Here is a 14,615-nt window from a genome sequence, read left to right as displayed (position 1 = left end):
GGGTAGAAAGGATGCCAGCAGTGTTTGCACATTGTTGCAGGGGGAGTGGCGGTGTTGCTCCAGAAGGAAGCCACGAGGGTTGCTGTGGCAGAGACTGACCCAAGGCATTTCAGGATTTGAGGGTGTTAAATAGCAGCTCCCCACCTCAGTACAGTCTTAGGCATATTTTGATTTTGGGCATTTTCATTTTCTAGCAGATAATATTCCATGCCATCAATACTGATGCAATCATGTGCCCTTTGGTCCCTTACTAACAAAGGAGGAGTTTGGCAGTGGCAACTGTGGTGCATAAAGCAAACTTTTTGCAAGGGCCTCTTTCTGGCTTCCAAACGCAAAGAGCACCTTTCAAAGGCAGTTGCCACAAGTGCCCTGGTCAAAGTTTTCTTAAACTGAACTTAATTTTTATTATTATTTATAATTATTATCTGGTCTTTGCACAAAGTTTTCTCAAGGCAGCTTAGAATCCATTTTAGAACACATTTTTATAAACAACACTATAAAACAATTTCTTAAAAAGAAACAAGCAAACAACAATAATGACAGATTGAGGTGCTTTTGAAAATGATGGTGCTCATGAAACTCAGGTCAGAAGAACAGGTGCCAGGCAAATATTCCTGACGAGAGTGTCCCACAGTCTGGTTTCTCTCCAGGAAAGGCCTTGTCCCCGGGTGCCACCCACTCAATTGGCTCTGGTAGAGGTATCGGGTTCAAGTGGCAACAGAGTTTCTGAAGGTGATATCAGTGAACTGGCAGCTTCCTAGAGGGGTAGGCAGCCCTTCAAGATCCTCTGATACACCTCAGACTTTTAAAGCCCCAAACAAAATCAGTTTCTTGAATCATGCCCAGAAACAGAGTGTGTGTTGGTGGATGCTGCTGCTCATCTTGGTAGCAGTTTTTGTCTCCATGCCAATTCTAGAGCAGTCCACCAGGTCTAGCTGGTTCTCGCCATTACACCAGGCTGTTTCCACCAGGGTGTCTGTAAACATGTCAGCTGGCCCATCTTGGCTTGGAGGTTTCTCACATTAGCATATAAACACATATTTCCACGTCCGTCTCCAAATGTCTTGGGCGCGAGCATTTTAGCCCAAGAAGCTTTGGCCTCTCTGAATTGCTATCAGTGTCCCTGCACTCTAAATGCCTCATTCTAGCCCTCCCCTATTTAAATCATCATGGATCTTTTCTCGCCTTCATCCTTATTACAGGAGAGGGGGAGATATGTTCCGAACCAGATCCTCCTTAGTTTCTTTTGGCTTTCCCTGCAAAAAATTGCTCTGCCACCTTTTAAGTGCCAACAGTCTGGTTCCACACTGGTTCAAGTGAAGCCCATCCCGCTTGTCCCAAAATGTTCCCTGGTGCCTAGAGTTAATCCAGACTTTTCCTCTCCACACCCATGTCTCATCCACGCATTGAAGCTCCACAGATGTGTCTTTCTAGCTGGCCCTGTACATGGACCTGGTAGCATTTCAGAGAAAAGTCACACATATAGCCAAAGTGCCTGTGGTCAGTGGCGTATTGGGGTCCCTAGAAGGCAGAGGCAGACGGAGGCCCTAGGACACACAGCTATGAGACAAGATGGCTATATTTTTGGCTGGAACAGAACAGAAGATGTTGGAAACTGAGAAGCAGGAACTGGGATGGATGGCATTTGGGGCACTTGGAAGTTGAAGAAAGGAAATGGGTTGCTTGGGGGGACACAGGACTGTGACACAGTGTTTGGTGGGTGAGGTGTATTGGGAGATTTCTACCAGCAAATGGGAGCTACAAAATGCACCTGGTCTATATAGGGCTGAGAATAACTAGGGTTGTTGTGGACTGCATGTTTGTGCGCCAAATGTTCTTTAGCTTCTTTGCTTAGCTCACCTTGATGCTAGATGCTCTTTTTATTTCTCTCCAGATACAGGATATGCAGTCCTAACTGGCTTCTCCACTTTTCACTAAGGAGAAAGGACATTTGTGGTGGGTCTTCCATCGTCAGATGTGGAAATATTACTGTCTCCTTCTTGACCAGTAACGGACATTGCTCTATTATGGTTCTGACGGTGCCTGGGATGATAACCAGCACCTGGCAAGTCATTTCCTTGCCCAGTTCTCTATTGACACAGGCAGGACCATTCACTATGGATCCCAGGATCTGGCAAAGGAAGCCTTTCTCGGCCCCAGCCATGTCGACAAGCTCCACCAGCGTGTTGCTCTTGTTAACATTAAGCAGAAACCTGGGAGGCATGTAGGTCCGAGCAAAGAGTAGTGTGTAGTGTGTGCGATGGCTCAGGGACTCTGGGGAATGGGTGAGCTGCTCCAAGTGGAAGAGGCAAGGGACTATGCCTCCCTGGTGGAAGCAGCCAAAGAAAAGGGCACCACAGAGATTGAACACAAGGTTGATGGATTTCCACTGCTGGGCCTGTCTATGCTGCGTGACCAAAAGGACCAGAGGCAAGATGAGAGGGATGAGGAAGCGAGGTTCTTGATGGCTGAATAAAGAAAGAAGTGCCAGAGGGATAAAATAGAAAGCCAGCAGTGCCAGCCTGCCTTCTGGGCATGTGATGGCTGAATGTGAGCTCCTCTTCAAGGCCTTCAACCACATAAATTGGCTGACGTGCACTTTCAGGAGCTTGATGCCATTGCTAACAGCTTCTACATGAAGGATCCCAAAAAGCAGGACCCCGTTAACTGCAAAATGTGTAAGATGTGGGTGAGTCCCGTGTTGTGCAAGGTTATCAGGGTTGAGGTTATAGGTGAGGAAGTTCAAGGGGGTCACAACGACACTCTGGCGCAGCCTGGCAAGGATGCTCAGTGGGCTGGCCTCATAAAAGCTATGCAGGCTAAGTCCTGACAGGGGAGAAGTGAAATACCAGGTGTCAGCAGCTATGAAGAAAACAGCAGTGAAGGCGGCACTTGGGGCAAGACAAAGAACATGGTGTATTGTTCTTCTAACGCTTTGCTGGCATGTAGCACCTGCACATACCCAATGCAACAGCGGCACCAAAGCAAATGCCAGAAACGTTGGCCTGTTAAAAAATCCAGCAACTATGATCATCCCAATAAGTCTGTGATTTAGAGGATTCTGCCACCGATAGGCTGAGGCCGAGGTTTTGCTGGCTGCTTTTGAAGACACTAGTAGAAGCAGCAAGGCAAAGAGAAGTCCTTCCACAGTGTTAGCAAAAGTCCTCGTGTAAAACACAAGTGTGACGTAGGAGCCAGCAAGCAGAGCCAGAGAGTTCCACGGATCCGCTCCCCACAGAGGAGCCAGCTGGTAAACACTGTAGTCAAGGATGAATGAAAAGATGGTGAGGAGAAGGCGGGGTGAGACGAGGAGGGTGTAGCTGGTGATGCAGCTGGTCGAGAGGCCCAGGTGCTGAAGGGCTTTGATGGCCCAGAAAGCAGCTCCAGATGTGATCAAGGGAAACACTACAGTCCTGCAAGGAGACTTGGGGAGGAATTCCCAGGGGTGATAAACCTTTAAGTCCAATATGCTGCCTGAGGAGGAGTGGGGAAAGGTTAACACAGTTAGCAGCTGGAGCCCTGTCAGCTAGAAACCTGCCCCCCACCCCAGTGACTTGCAATGTAAGATTAGAAAAGTTAAAAATAATTGAAGTCTTTGACTCACTAAAATAAAAACAAAGAAAGAATCTAATTAAAAGCAGAACCAACTGCAGAAGATCAATAATTCAGCAGCCTCAGAATTGCTCTTGTTGCTCTTTATAAACCAGGCTGCCTATATGTGGCCTGTTTGGAACAATGGAGGAAATGGAAAGCAGCTCACCTGCCATATGGTGGGGGCCCTAGAATTTAACTCGTCACCGACCCCCCCTGCTCCCAAAGACCTTTTTGAAACCAGGTACAAAGCACTGTCCACACTGGAGCTATCACAAAGACTAGGTTTTGTAAAAACACAAAACCTTTTCATACCACATACATAAGATGTCAACTTTACCTGCCATGACCTCTGGAGACTGGAAAAACTCATCTGGGTGCAGGTAGCCAGTCTGAGGAAGAAGACACCAGCCAACTCTAAGCATGCAAAGAACTCTCCAAAAGGTTTTGGGTGAAGCCATCACAGTTTCACCAGACCTGCCTGGATTGGAAGGTTGTCCACTGGAAACAGCAGCAGTCCTAGTTGTCAAAAGCCAGCCCTGAAAAGGACAAAATACTTAAAGCACAAAACCCGATTGAGCATTGCTGGTGACAGAAATAATGCCTAGTTAGACAAATATTGATACCTTTTTCAAGCCTCACCCCTTAAGATAAAAAGTAAAGGTCCAACAATAATTTACAGTCTTTCCTCTTCCCTCCCCTCTCAAGAGCAAAGAAGAAAAAAGCAAGTTATAACCGTATATCCTTTAAAATGTAGAAGAAGTGGCTACAGACAGTAAATCACCGGGGGGGGGGGGCATCTTAAAGATCAGTCACTTAAGCTTCTCAATTTGACAACCCCCTTCCTTTATTTCTGATGGCAGACTTTTTATTTGTACCTTTATGTTTTCCAACAGCTTATTCCCATGCAAGGCAGCAACCATTTCTGGAGTAGACTCCCTTTTCGTTTTCCAGTCAATACAACAAATAGTTCCAATAGGCTAAATAATTCACAATTAATCCTTTTGTTCCTTTGGTTAAAATTTTGGAAACTGACCACTCCTGAGACGGGGCAGCCTGCTGCTGGACTGTGTCAGAGCCCAGCAACCACGGCTCCACCACCGGGACGACCTGGCTCCTCGTGGGACCAAGCAGCCCCATTGGGAGCTTGTTTGGTCACCACAGGACGCCTCAACATCCTGGTCACCCCAGGACCTTCTTCAGGGTTCTTGTTGCCTCCGGGCTACTCCAAAACTCAAAAAAAGCAGCAGCTTCTTTAAAAGAGGCCTTACCATCTGAAATAACTCTGCTGGTTGGCTCCTAGAGGATGCCATGCAAGCTGCAAACTGAGCCTTCTTCGCAGCCCACACTACCACATGGTACACCTGATTATGTGCTTTGTTCAGTTGGCTTCAGAGCACGACTTGAATCATTTGCACACTAATCTTTGTCCAGCTTGTTTCATAGTCCAGAGTTCTCCAGGATGCCAAGGGGCCACTTGAGTTTTACTAAGCTGGACAGGATACTTGGGGGTAATTGTGTCATCGCATTGCATAGTGAGACCGGGGCTTTGACAGGATCACAGCTTTCCAAAACATATCAGTTCCATTAGCCTCTGAGGGCAGGCCATCTAAACAGGCCCACCAACATTTCAGCAGGGAGTTGACACTGGCATTCCAAGCTTTATTGGGCAATGATCCAACTATGAAAAGGGAGTGCATTTCACCCCAGCCCATCCTTTGTCCATTCCACATATCACTTTGGGCAAAGACTACAGCTCCTTGATGTAGACCAATGGCCACTTGAGAGAGTCGCATGAGCTGGCCTAGTGGGAGCCAACATAAGGATATTGAAGTCACCCAGAACTATCATCCTAGAGTCATCCATCAGTACCCCAGATATCACCTTGGCCAGCTCCATCAGAGAAGCTGCTGGGCAACAAGGTGGTCAGCAGACCATCAGCATTCCCAGTCTGTCTCTTTGGACCAATGCCAGGCGGAGATTCTCTGAACCTGTCTAAAATCAAGAGTGGCTTTTTGGTAAAGGAGATGGTGCTTTATCACAATAGCTACACACACACCCCTCAACCCTCCCCCATCGAGCCTTGTGCTGTACCAAGTACCCATATGGTCACAGCTGGGTATGGTCAAGCCCTCCCAGCTCACTCACCTAAGTCTCAGTAATGCAAGCCATGCCAGTCTCTTCATATATGATAAAGTTGTAGGTGATCATGGCCTTACTTTGCACCACTCTGAACAAGAAGAAGGAACACGTTGGCTAATAATATATCGACAATATTTTTATGACACTATACTGTTTCAAAGTATGCTCATGATGACAATTCCCCCTCCTTTATCAGCTGGCTTTATGATAATGTTAGTATCATTTGATAAGTCATTAAGGCAGGCATGTTGGGACTTGGTTAAATTGTCCTGGGTCCTAGGGCTCCTCTTTTCAAGTTTATCCAAATCGCAGATCACCAATTGATGAAACAAAGTGATGGAAGGATTAAAACTGGGCGGGATAAAAGTTGATGTAGGTCTAAATTGCTGTTGCTGTTGATCTCTGATACCAAACATGTCACGTAACTTAATCTTACACACAAATTTATGTAAATCTACCCTGGTGCAAAAAGCATTATAGTGAGGCTTAGGAGCAAAATCAAGTCCCAATTATAGGACCTGCTTTTCTTCTGTTGTTAAGGAATGTGAAGAACTGCTTATATTAGTATTTTGTTTCATCAATTGGTGATCCAACCTCCAATGACAATGGGTAGATCACTGCCAGGTGTTGTTGTTGTTTTTTACTGTGAGTAGATTGCAGTCTCTTGGAAGTTGGACGTGCCTGACATATCCCATATATATTTCATGCATTCACCTGTGGAGCCAAGCTGAGGAGCTTCATAGTCACATACATAGTAGAATTATATAGCTGATAAATCTCTTACTGATAAATTGTAGGGAAAACTAAGGGCACTCAAAATTAAAATCATTAAATCGTAGAGTTGGAAGGGTTCCCAAGGATCATTCAAGGATCATCCCAGGAAATTCAACTAAAGCATCCATGACAGATGGTTAAAAACTTCCAAGAAAGGAAAGTCCACCACCTCCCATTTCACTGTTGATCAGCTCTCACTATCAGAAATTTCTTCCCCTTGTTTAGTTGGAATCTCCTTTCCTGTAACTTGAAGTCACTGGTACCACTACTCCCCTCTGGAGTAGGAGAAATCAAGCTTGCTCCATCTTCCATGTGACAGCCATTAGATATTATTATATCTCCTCTCATTCCCATCTTTTCCAGGCCAAACATACCCTGTTAACATATTCAACCATTTCTCAAACGGCTTGGTTTCCAGACCCTTGACCATCTTGGTTGTCCTCATCTGCACATGCTCCAGCTTGTCAACATCCTCCTTAAACTGTGGAGCCCAGAACCAGACATGAGATTCCAGGTTTGGTCTGAACAAGGCAGACCACTTACTTCCTCACTCTGGATACTATACTTCTGTTGATATAGGAATATGGGTGGTGCTGTGGTCTAAACCACTGAGCCTCTTGGGCTTGCCAATCAGAAGATTGGTGGTTCAAATCCGTGCAACAGGGTGAGCTCCCATTGCTCTGTCCTAGCTCCTGCCAACCTAGCAGTTCGAAAGCACACCAGAGCAAGTAGATGAATAGTACTGCTGCAGTGGGAAGGTAAACGGCATTTCCATGCGCTCTGACTTCCATCACAGTGTCCTGTTGTGCCAGATGCAGTTTAGTCATGCTCGCCACATGGCTTGGTAAGCTGTCTGTGGACAAATACTGGCTCTCTCGACCTGAAGCAAGATGAGCGCCGCAGCCCCATAGTCGTCTTTGACTGGATTTAATCATCCCAAGATCTTTTACCTTTACCTTTTTTTACTTCTGTTGATGCAGCCTAGAATAGTAGTACCTTTTCTTGCTGCTGCATCACACTGTTGACTCATCATCATCATCATAATTTATTTCTACCCCGCCTCTCTGGCGGCTCCCAAGAGAATATTATTATTAATAATAAAGCAACAAAACATCAAACGTGGAAAACTTCCCTAAACAGGGCTGCCTTCAGATGTCTTCTAAAAGTCAGGTAGTGGTTTATTTCTTGACATCTGATGGGAGGGCATTCCACAGGGTGGGCGCCACTACTGAGAAAGCTCTCTGTCTGGTTCCCTGTTAAGCTTGTGGTCTACTAATATCCCTAGATCCTATTCACATGCATTACTGGTAAGCCCAGTGTCCCCCATTTTATATTTGTGCAGCTGGTTCTTCCTGCCTAAATGTGGAACCATACATTTGTCCCTATTGAAATTCACTTTGTTAGCTTGGACCCAGCTCTCAAATCTGTTAAAGTCATTAATGAACACATTAATGAACACTCTTGGTCAACTAGCTACAATCTACCTAAAAGTTACGTCATCCAGCCCCCACTTTACCCGCTTCTCCTCAAGAATACCATGGTGGCCTTTGTCAAAAACCTTACTGAAATCAAGATACACTATATCCACAGCATTCCCCTGATCCACCAAGCTTGTAACTCAATTTTTTTAAAAATGAGATTTATCTGGCACCATTTTTTTTAAAAAAAACCATGCTGGGTCTTAGTAATCACAGCATCCTTTCCTAAGTGCTCACAGACCTACTGTTGAATTATCTGTTCTACGAGCTTTTCTGGTATCGATGTCAAGCTCACCGGGTGGCAGTTACCTGGCTCTTCTTTCTTCCTCTTTTTGAAGATGGGGACATTTGCCCTCCTCCAGCCTGCAGGGACCTCACCCATTCTCCAAGAATTCTCAAAGATTTTAGACAGAGATTGCATTCGCAAGCTCCTTTAGTACCCTTTAGTACCAAGCTTGTTTCCTGCTGCTCCTTATCATAAGACTCAAACCAATGGAAGAGTCCCACTAAACATGTGAAGAACTTTCTAACAGTGAGCACAGTGGAATGGACTCCCTTGGAAGGTGGTGGTCTCTCCTTCATTGAGGATTTTTCAACAGAGGTTGGGTGGCCATCTATCAGGGATTCTTCAGCTGTGATTCCAGCATTGCAGGGAGTTGCAATTACATTTGTGGCTCTTTTCCAACTCTTCTATTTTAAGAGTTTATTGGTCTATGATGAAGGCTTTATACATCCAGCATCTTTCAGTGGGTATGGTGCATCCCACACATACATGTCTTCTGCCTTGGTGGTACCTGCATCCAACTGTCATTTAATTGAGATTTCCCTGATCCATAGATACTGCAGTAAGGTGGGGGAAATCTAACATAAAACCAAATGTTACCAAATGGTGAGCATATTGAAGTGCATTGTGTGGGCATGTATTTTTACCCCTGTGATGTGATGGTTTGCTAGGTGCCATTTGTCCCCACACCCCCTCTTTCTGTTGGTGAGATGCTTTAGGTGAGTTGCTGGTGGCAGCAGTCATGACACACCCTTAAAAAAACCAGTCTACTGTTTTGTGCATATTGGAAAACTTTGTATTTCCAAAATAAAGTTTTAAAAATGACTGCCAGCACAGGTAGTCAAATGCCCTCTCAACAAAGCTCAGGGAGAGTGGGCTGGAACCCACACTTTTCACAGAAAATATGTTCAACACACTGTTCTGTCAGAAAACTCACATCTATTTTTTAAAAGAAATTGGCCATGTACAAAGGCAAACAAATACCTCCATGTGTGCCCACAATGGACCTCAGATTTCTGGCACTCAGGGAGTGTGGGAAGTCCTGAGTGAGGGGACAATAGCCTCCAGGCAAGCACAACCTACTAGTGTGCTGGGAAACATTGAGGAGTTCAAGTGAAAGTGCTCATGTCAACAAATGTGAACAGAAGCCCACATGGAAAACATGGGATCTGTGTGACCCATGTGCATGTTATCACTCTGGTGTATCCACAGCCTAACACAAACTCCTGGATAGAGTTCTTCTGGGGCAGAGCAGGAGGGAATGAAGCCAGACCCACAGAGATGTCTGGGGGAGGGTTTTACAAAGGAAGCTGATGGATGAAGGGATTTTCATAAGGACAGTTCTCAATGAAGAATCTCTGGGTGCAAGATGTGGTACTGCATCAAAAGATTAGATTTCCTTATCTGGTCTGGAACAGCAAGGCAAGGAACTGAGTGAGTCACCACTGGGAAGCAAAGAGCCAGGAGCCAATCACAAAAACACACCCTGTGTTGGAAGAAGATAGGGGGGAAGGCAAAGGTGGAGCAGAAAGGAAGAGAAGCTGGAGGAAGGAGTTGTGGAAGTACAGGAGCGTGTGGTGGAACAGCGTGGGATAACCAAGGGAGCATAGAAGAGGTGCAAGAGATCACTCCATCCATCTGCTGTGACAGGACCATCTCATCAGACCTCTTCTCCCTCCATTGTCACTTGGGGGCAGCCATTCCAGCAAACAGTCTTCATGGGAGACGTGGGAAACACAAGGCTCCTTGCATCCACTTGGCTGGTGGTCCAGTGCCATTAGGCACTTACTGCCTCTGAGCTGTGCCACTGGCCAATAGAAATTGGTGCCCCAGTTCTGATTTTCCTCTTTCCTCCTTGTCCCTTTGTGTGTTGTTTTTCTTCCATTGTAAGCCTGAGTGGGGAGCATCTTCTGCGATTTTATGTAAGCTGCTCTGAGAACATTTATAATCTGTTCTTCAAATTCTCTAAATAAATAAATAAATACATTAACAAAGCACCTGGGTTTAGACCCAGGAGACACTCCGAATGCTTTATTCTTTTGTGTATGTTACTCTATTAATCCTGTTACACCTACAGCTGAATAAAACTTTTAAACTATTGGACCACTGCCTGTTCAGATGGTGGGGAGGCATCAATGGACTCCAGGTTCAACCTTCAAGCAGGGCAGCCAACCGTTGGAGGGGGTTGGGGTCACATTATAATATATCTCACTGGAAGTTCTACTCTTCTGGAGGCTGCCTAAGGGGACCCACACATCCATGTTACTTTGGTCACTGGGACGCATGTAAAGTTCTAAACTTAGGCAGAAATAACCAGCTGCACAAATATAAAATGGGGGACACCTGGGTTGCCAGTAGTACATGTGAAAAGGATCTAGGGATCTTAGCAGACCACAAGTTTAGCATGAGTCAATAATGTGATGCAGCTGCAGCAGCAAAAAAAAAGGGGGGGGGAGATAATGCTATTCTAGGCTGCATCAACAGTAGTATCCAGATTGGGGGAAGTACTGCTCTATTCTGCCTTGCTCAGACCACACCTGAAGTCTTGTGTCTGGTTCTGGGTGCCACAATTTAAGGAGGATATTGACAAGCTGGAATGTGTGCAGATGAGGGCAACCAAGATGGTCAAGGGTCTGGAAACCAAGCCATATGAGAAATGGTTAGGGGAACTGGATATGTTTAGCCTGGAGAAAGGGAGACTAAGAGAAATGCTAGCCACCTTCAAATATCTAAAGGGTGTCACATGGAAGATGGAACAAGTTTGTTTTCTCCTGGTCCAGAGGGTAGGGGTCAAACCAATGGTTTCAAGTTACAAGAAAGGAGATTCCGACTCAACATCAGGAAGAACTTTCTGACAGTAAGAGCTGTTTGACAGTGGAACAGACTCCTTCGAAAGGTGGTGGACTCTCCTTCCTTGGAGGTTTGAAAGCAGAGACTGAGCGCCCATCTGTCCTGGCTGCTTTGAGATTCCTGCATTTCAGGGGGGGGGTTAAATGATCCTTGGCATTCCTTCCAACTCTAGACATTTCTTCCAACCTCTGGGCATTTTTTTTACCTGAGAACCTGGGCACCGATTGTGAACCCCCCTGGAAAGAGGAAAGAAGGTGACCAGATGAGAGCTGAGCAGTGGACTATCCCCTGGTGGAGACAGTGTTGGGGCCAGAGGACTGACAGTTGAGGTGAGGATCCCTGCAAGTGGAAGGATGAGGCAGCACAGCGCAGTCACTTTCTTTTGCTCTAACCCAGTGCTTGCTGCTCTGTAGTCCTGTCTGTGTTATATTGCTCCACTATAGCAGATACAATATAGCCATTAGGCATATTTAAAATCAGAAGGGATAATCAGGGAAGGGAAGAAGGTACTCCAATTGCCAGCCCTGGCCATGATGATTTGGTGGGCAGGCCAAGAAAGTTCTCAGACCTGTAATACAGTCCTCCCCCCCTTTAGCTTCTCTCCATTTTAAAGACCTCGTTGCCACATGAACGTACCCGTGAGCATTGAAGTACTGCTGTTAAATGCCAGTCCTGTGCATGGTCGAACAGCAGCTGTTGAGGACATGGAGGAGGTTGCTGACTTGTCTTGCACTGACAAGATCTGGCTGGACCAGGCAAGCTGGATTCTTGGGACAGCATCTTCCACCTAGACTCCCTGACCAGGAAGCCATTTTTCCTGGAAGAGGCTATTGTAATGCCAATCTCCTTTGCGTCTCTGTCAATGTATTGCCCATGCCGCTGCCAAGTTAGGAGTCTGCCTGAATTGGCAGAGGTGGCTTCAGATTTGGTGTTTCAGGCTGTCAGGCATTTGGCTCTTGGGGGCTTTCAGCAACACCAAGCACCCCCGCACCCCCGGCATTGCTCTAACAACCACAAGGCGATCCCAAAGCATTGTGATCCCTATGCGTGTGGCAGATCCCATTGGACTTGGGGTTCTCTGCTGGGCAAAATGATGGCAATCCAAGAATGGGTGAAGCAGCTGTCTGTGAGATTCCGAGCCCCGGCCTGCAGGTCCAGCTGCTTGGCTTGGCGAGGCTGTCCGATCCTGGCTCTCAGGGCACTTGTGGTCTTTGGCTTTCCTGCCGGCACAGCTGGGGATTCTACCGAAGCTCTGCTCCCGCTCTGGAACACAGAGGTTTCCTGGGCAGTCGGGGGCTGGGACTAGTCCGAGACCCCCACCCTCCCTGCAAAGCGGCGCATGGAGCCTCCCAAGGACCCTTCGGGGCCGTCCAGCTTAGGAACAGACTTGGGGCCCGGCGGCAGGAGGGTCCTTCGGGTCGGGCCTCCTGCTCGCCCAGGGGAAGCCCCCCAGCAGCGCGGCTCTCCCCGCTCGGCGCTCATTCGGCCGGAGCGAGCGCGACCCCCTCCCGACGCCCGGCCCTCCCCGCCTCCCGGAGGCCGCCCGCCGGTTGGGCCCCCGCTTTCTCTCCCGGCCACGGCCACCATTCACACGTTCTGGAGAGGGACGCGCATCTCCCGGGAGATGAGCCCAGCCTCCGGGCGCCGCCCTCCCTCCCTCCCTCCCTCCCTCCTCGGGCCCGGGCGAGGGGCGGGGCCGGGGGCGGGGAGGAGGCTTACCTGGGCGCCAATGGGCGGGCGCCATGCAAATAGCCTGCTCTCCGGGACGCCCGCGGGAGCGCGCCGAGCCGGGAGGTCCCCCAGGGCAGCCGAGAAGAGCGCGCTAGAGCGGCGGCAGAGCTCCGGAAAGCCTAGAGGGGACCGCTCGGTGCTCTGGCCGGGCCACTTCCGGAGGGTCGGGAAAGACGGCGCGGCCTCGGGGAGCCCGGGCGCGGGAAGGCCAGGCCCCCCTTCCCCGCCGGGCAGACGACCCCTGGCCGCCCCCCTCCGCGAGCGGAGCCGGACTTCCTCGGCATTGTTGTCAGTCCACCTGTTATTCCCTGTGCTTCGCGCCCCGGTGGTCCCAGGTGGCGAGAGTTTCAAATCCAGAATTACAAAGAGTCCCCGGAAGAGGGCAGAGTCCGAGGGAAGGGTTCGAGGCCTCCTCAGAACAAGCTCCAGCAGCAGAAGAGGCATCGCTCTTGGCCCAGAATTCACCAGCACGAGGCGGCTTTCCTTGTCTGAGGCTCAGAGAAAAAGGCTGCTGCAGAATGCCACCTGCTCCGGTGGTGCTTCAATATTGACACTGTGTTGGGCAGATTACACAATTTGCAAAGCAACAAAGACCATCCTCTGCCAAGATGGAAAAGTTCCCGCAGAGCAGCTCAGGGAATTGCATGAATGCTGGGGGAAAGTCAGCCATTCCTCAACTGTAAGGTGCTGAAATACTGACAGGCACTGGTCTCCTCTCTCAGTAACCCCTAGCCCTACACTCACACACACACTTGATGTGACATCAGATGATGCCATCTATTTCCTTTGCATTGAATGACGTGTCCAGTGGGGAGGCCAAGCCTTCCATTTCCACCCCTCAAAACATGCTGGAGCACAGGTGCAATGGAGGCCTGTGCTGATCAGTAGAGAGAAGAAATTGTGATACAGGTGCCTATTCCCATCACACGGAGATGTTGGGTTGTGCAATTAGAGTCTGTGGCAGAAGGACAACCCTCTTTGATCCAGATTATCTGCACCTGCCCCAGACTGGAGGTTATGCTTTATTTCAACCTTTTCAGAGTTGGCTTTTGACAACTAGGGATTGTCGTCATTTCCAGTGGACAACTGCCCAATCGAGGCAGGTCTGGTGAAGCTGAGATGGCTTCATCCAAAGCATTGGGGAGGGTTCTCTGCATGCTTAGTGTTGGCTGGTATATTCTTTCTCAGACTGTTCATCTGCAACCAGGTGAGTTTTTCCAGCCCCAGAAACCATGGCAGGTATGGCTGACATCTCATGTTACTAAGGTTTGCTGTTTTGTTGTGGCAAAATCCTGGAAACTGCAGTTACTTAACTTTGTCTCCCTTCCCAATAGCTACTGCAGGCATTTACTAAGAGGTTTTGCCCTTTTGTTGCTTATGGGAGGGCTCTTTGGCGTTGGATTTCTAGGTGCTGCAACATATAGCCAAGATAGGCAGGGCTGGAAAATGCCTTCCTTGCCACCACCTCTGTCTCCTGTTTATTCTGTTTATAGCCTGCTTTTTTATTCATAGCGGGACTCTCAAGGGAGTTAATAAATACAGTAATTGTGTTAGTCTAGTTAGTATAAAAAGATGGACACAGTGACGCTCTTCAAGCAATCAGCAGGCAGAAATGCAGCTCCTTGCCTCCTCCCAGCACACCTGAGCCCAGGGCCATAACTGCAGGCAGACAAGGGGAGGGGGGGAGGCATTTCTGGATCTCTGGATGCAGAGCCAAGCCTTCCAAAAGGGGCAGACAACACAAGGAAGCCTGGCTAGTCTTGGAG

At 48.0% G+C, this 14,615-nt stretch overlaps 1 protein-coding gene across 3 annotated transcripts; it reads right to left on the bottom strand.

The window, feature by feature from the left end:
* Nucleotides 1-463: 463 nt before the first annotated feature.
* PIGZ (phosphatidylinositol glycan anchor biosynthesis class Z) lies at nt 464-12,254 on the bottom strand. Of its 3 annotated transcripts, XM_053390935.1 has the most exons (4): nt 11,755-11,868; nt 5,740-5,821; nt 3,932-4,130; nt 464-3,474 (listed from the first exon to the last, which is right to left on the bottom strand). In XM_053390935.1, exons 3-4 carry the CDS (start codon nt 4,050-4,052, stop codon nt 1,868-1,870), a joined length of 1,728 nt encoding a protein of 575 aa, XP_053246910.1. In that variant the 5' UTR covers nt 4,053-4,130; nt 5,740-5,821; nt 11,755-11,868; the 3' UTR covers nt 464-1,867. The 3 variants fall into 3 exon arrangements, with proteins under 3 accessions (XP_053246910.1, XP_053246908.1, XP_053246909.1); XM_053390933.1 differs by lacking the exon at nt 5,740-5,821 and having other exon boundaries at nt 11,755-12,254; XM_053390934.1 differs by lacking the exons at nt 5,740-5,821; nt 11,755-11,868 and adding an exon at nt 5,476-5,556.
* Nucleotides 12,255-14,615: the final 2,361 nt, after the last annotated feature.

Source organism: Podarcis raffonei, chromosome 5 (genome assembly GCF_027172205.1).
Source record: "Podarcis raffonei isolate rPodRaf1 chromosome 5, rPodRaf1.pri, whole genome shotgun sequence".
Classification (NCBI taxonomy): Eukaryota; Metazoa; Chordata; class Lepidosauria; order Squamata; family Lacertidae; genus Podarcis; species Podarcis raffonei.
Note: the sequence above shows the minus strand (reverse complement) of the source record. Positions and strands in the feature narration are given on the sequence as shown.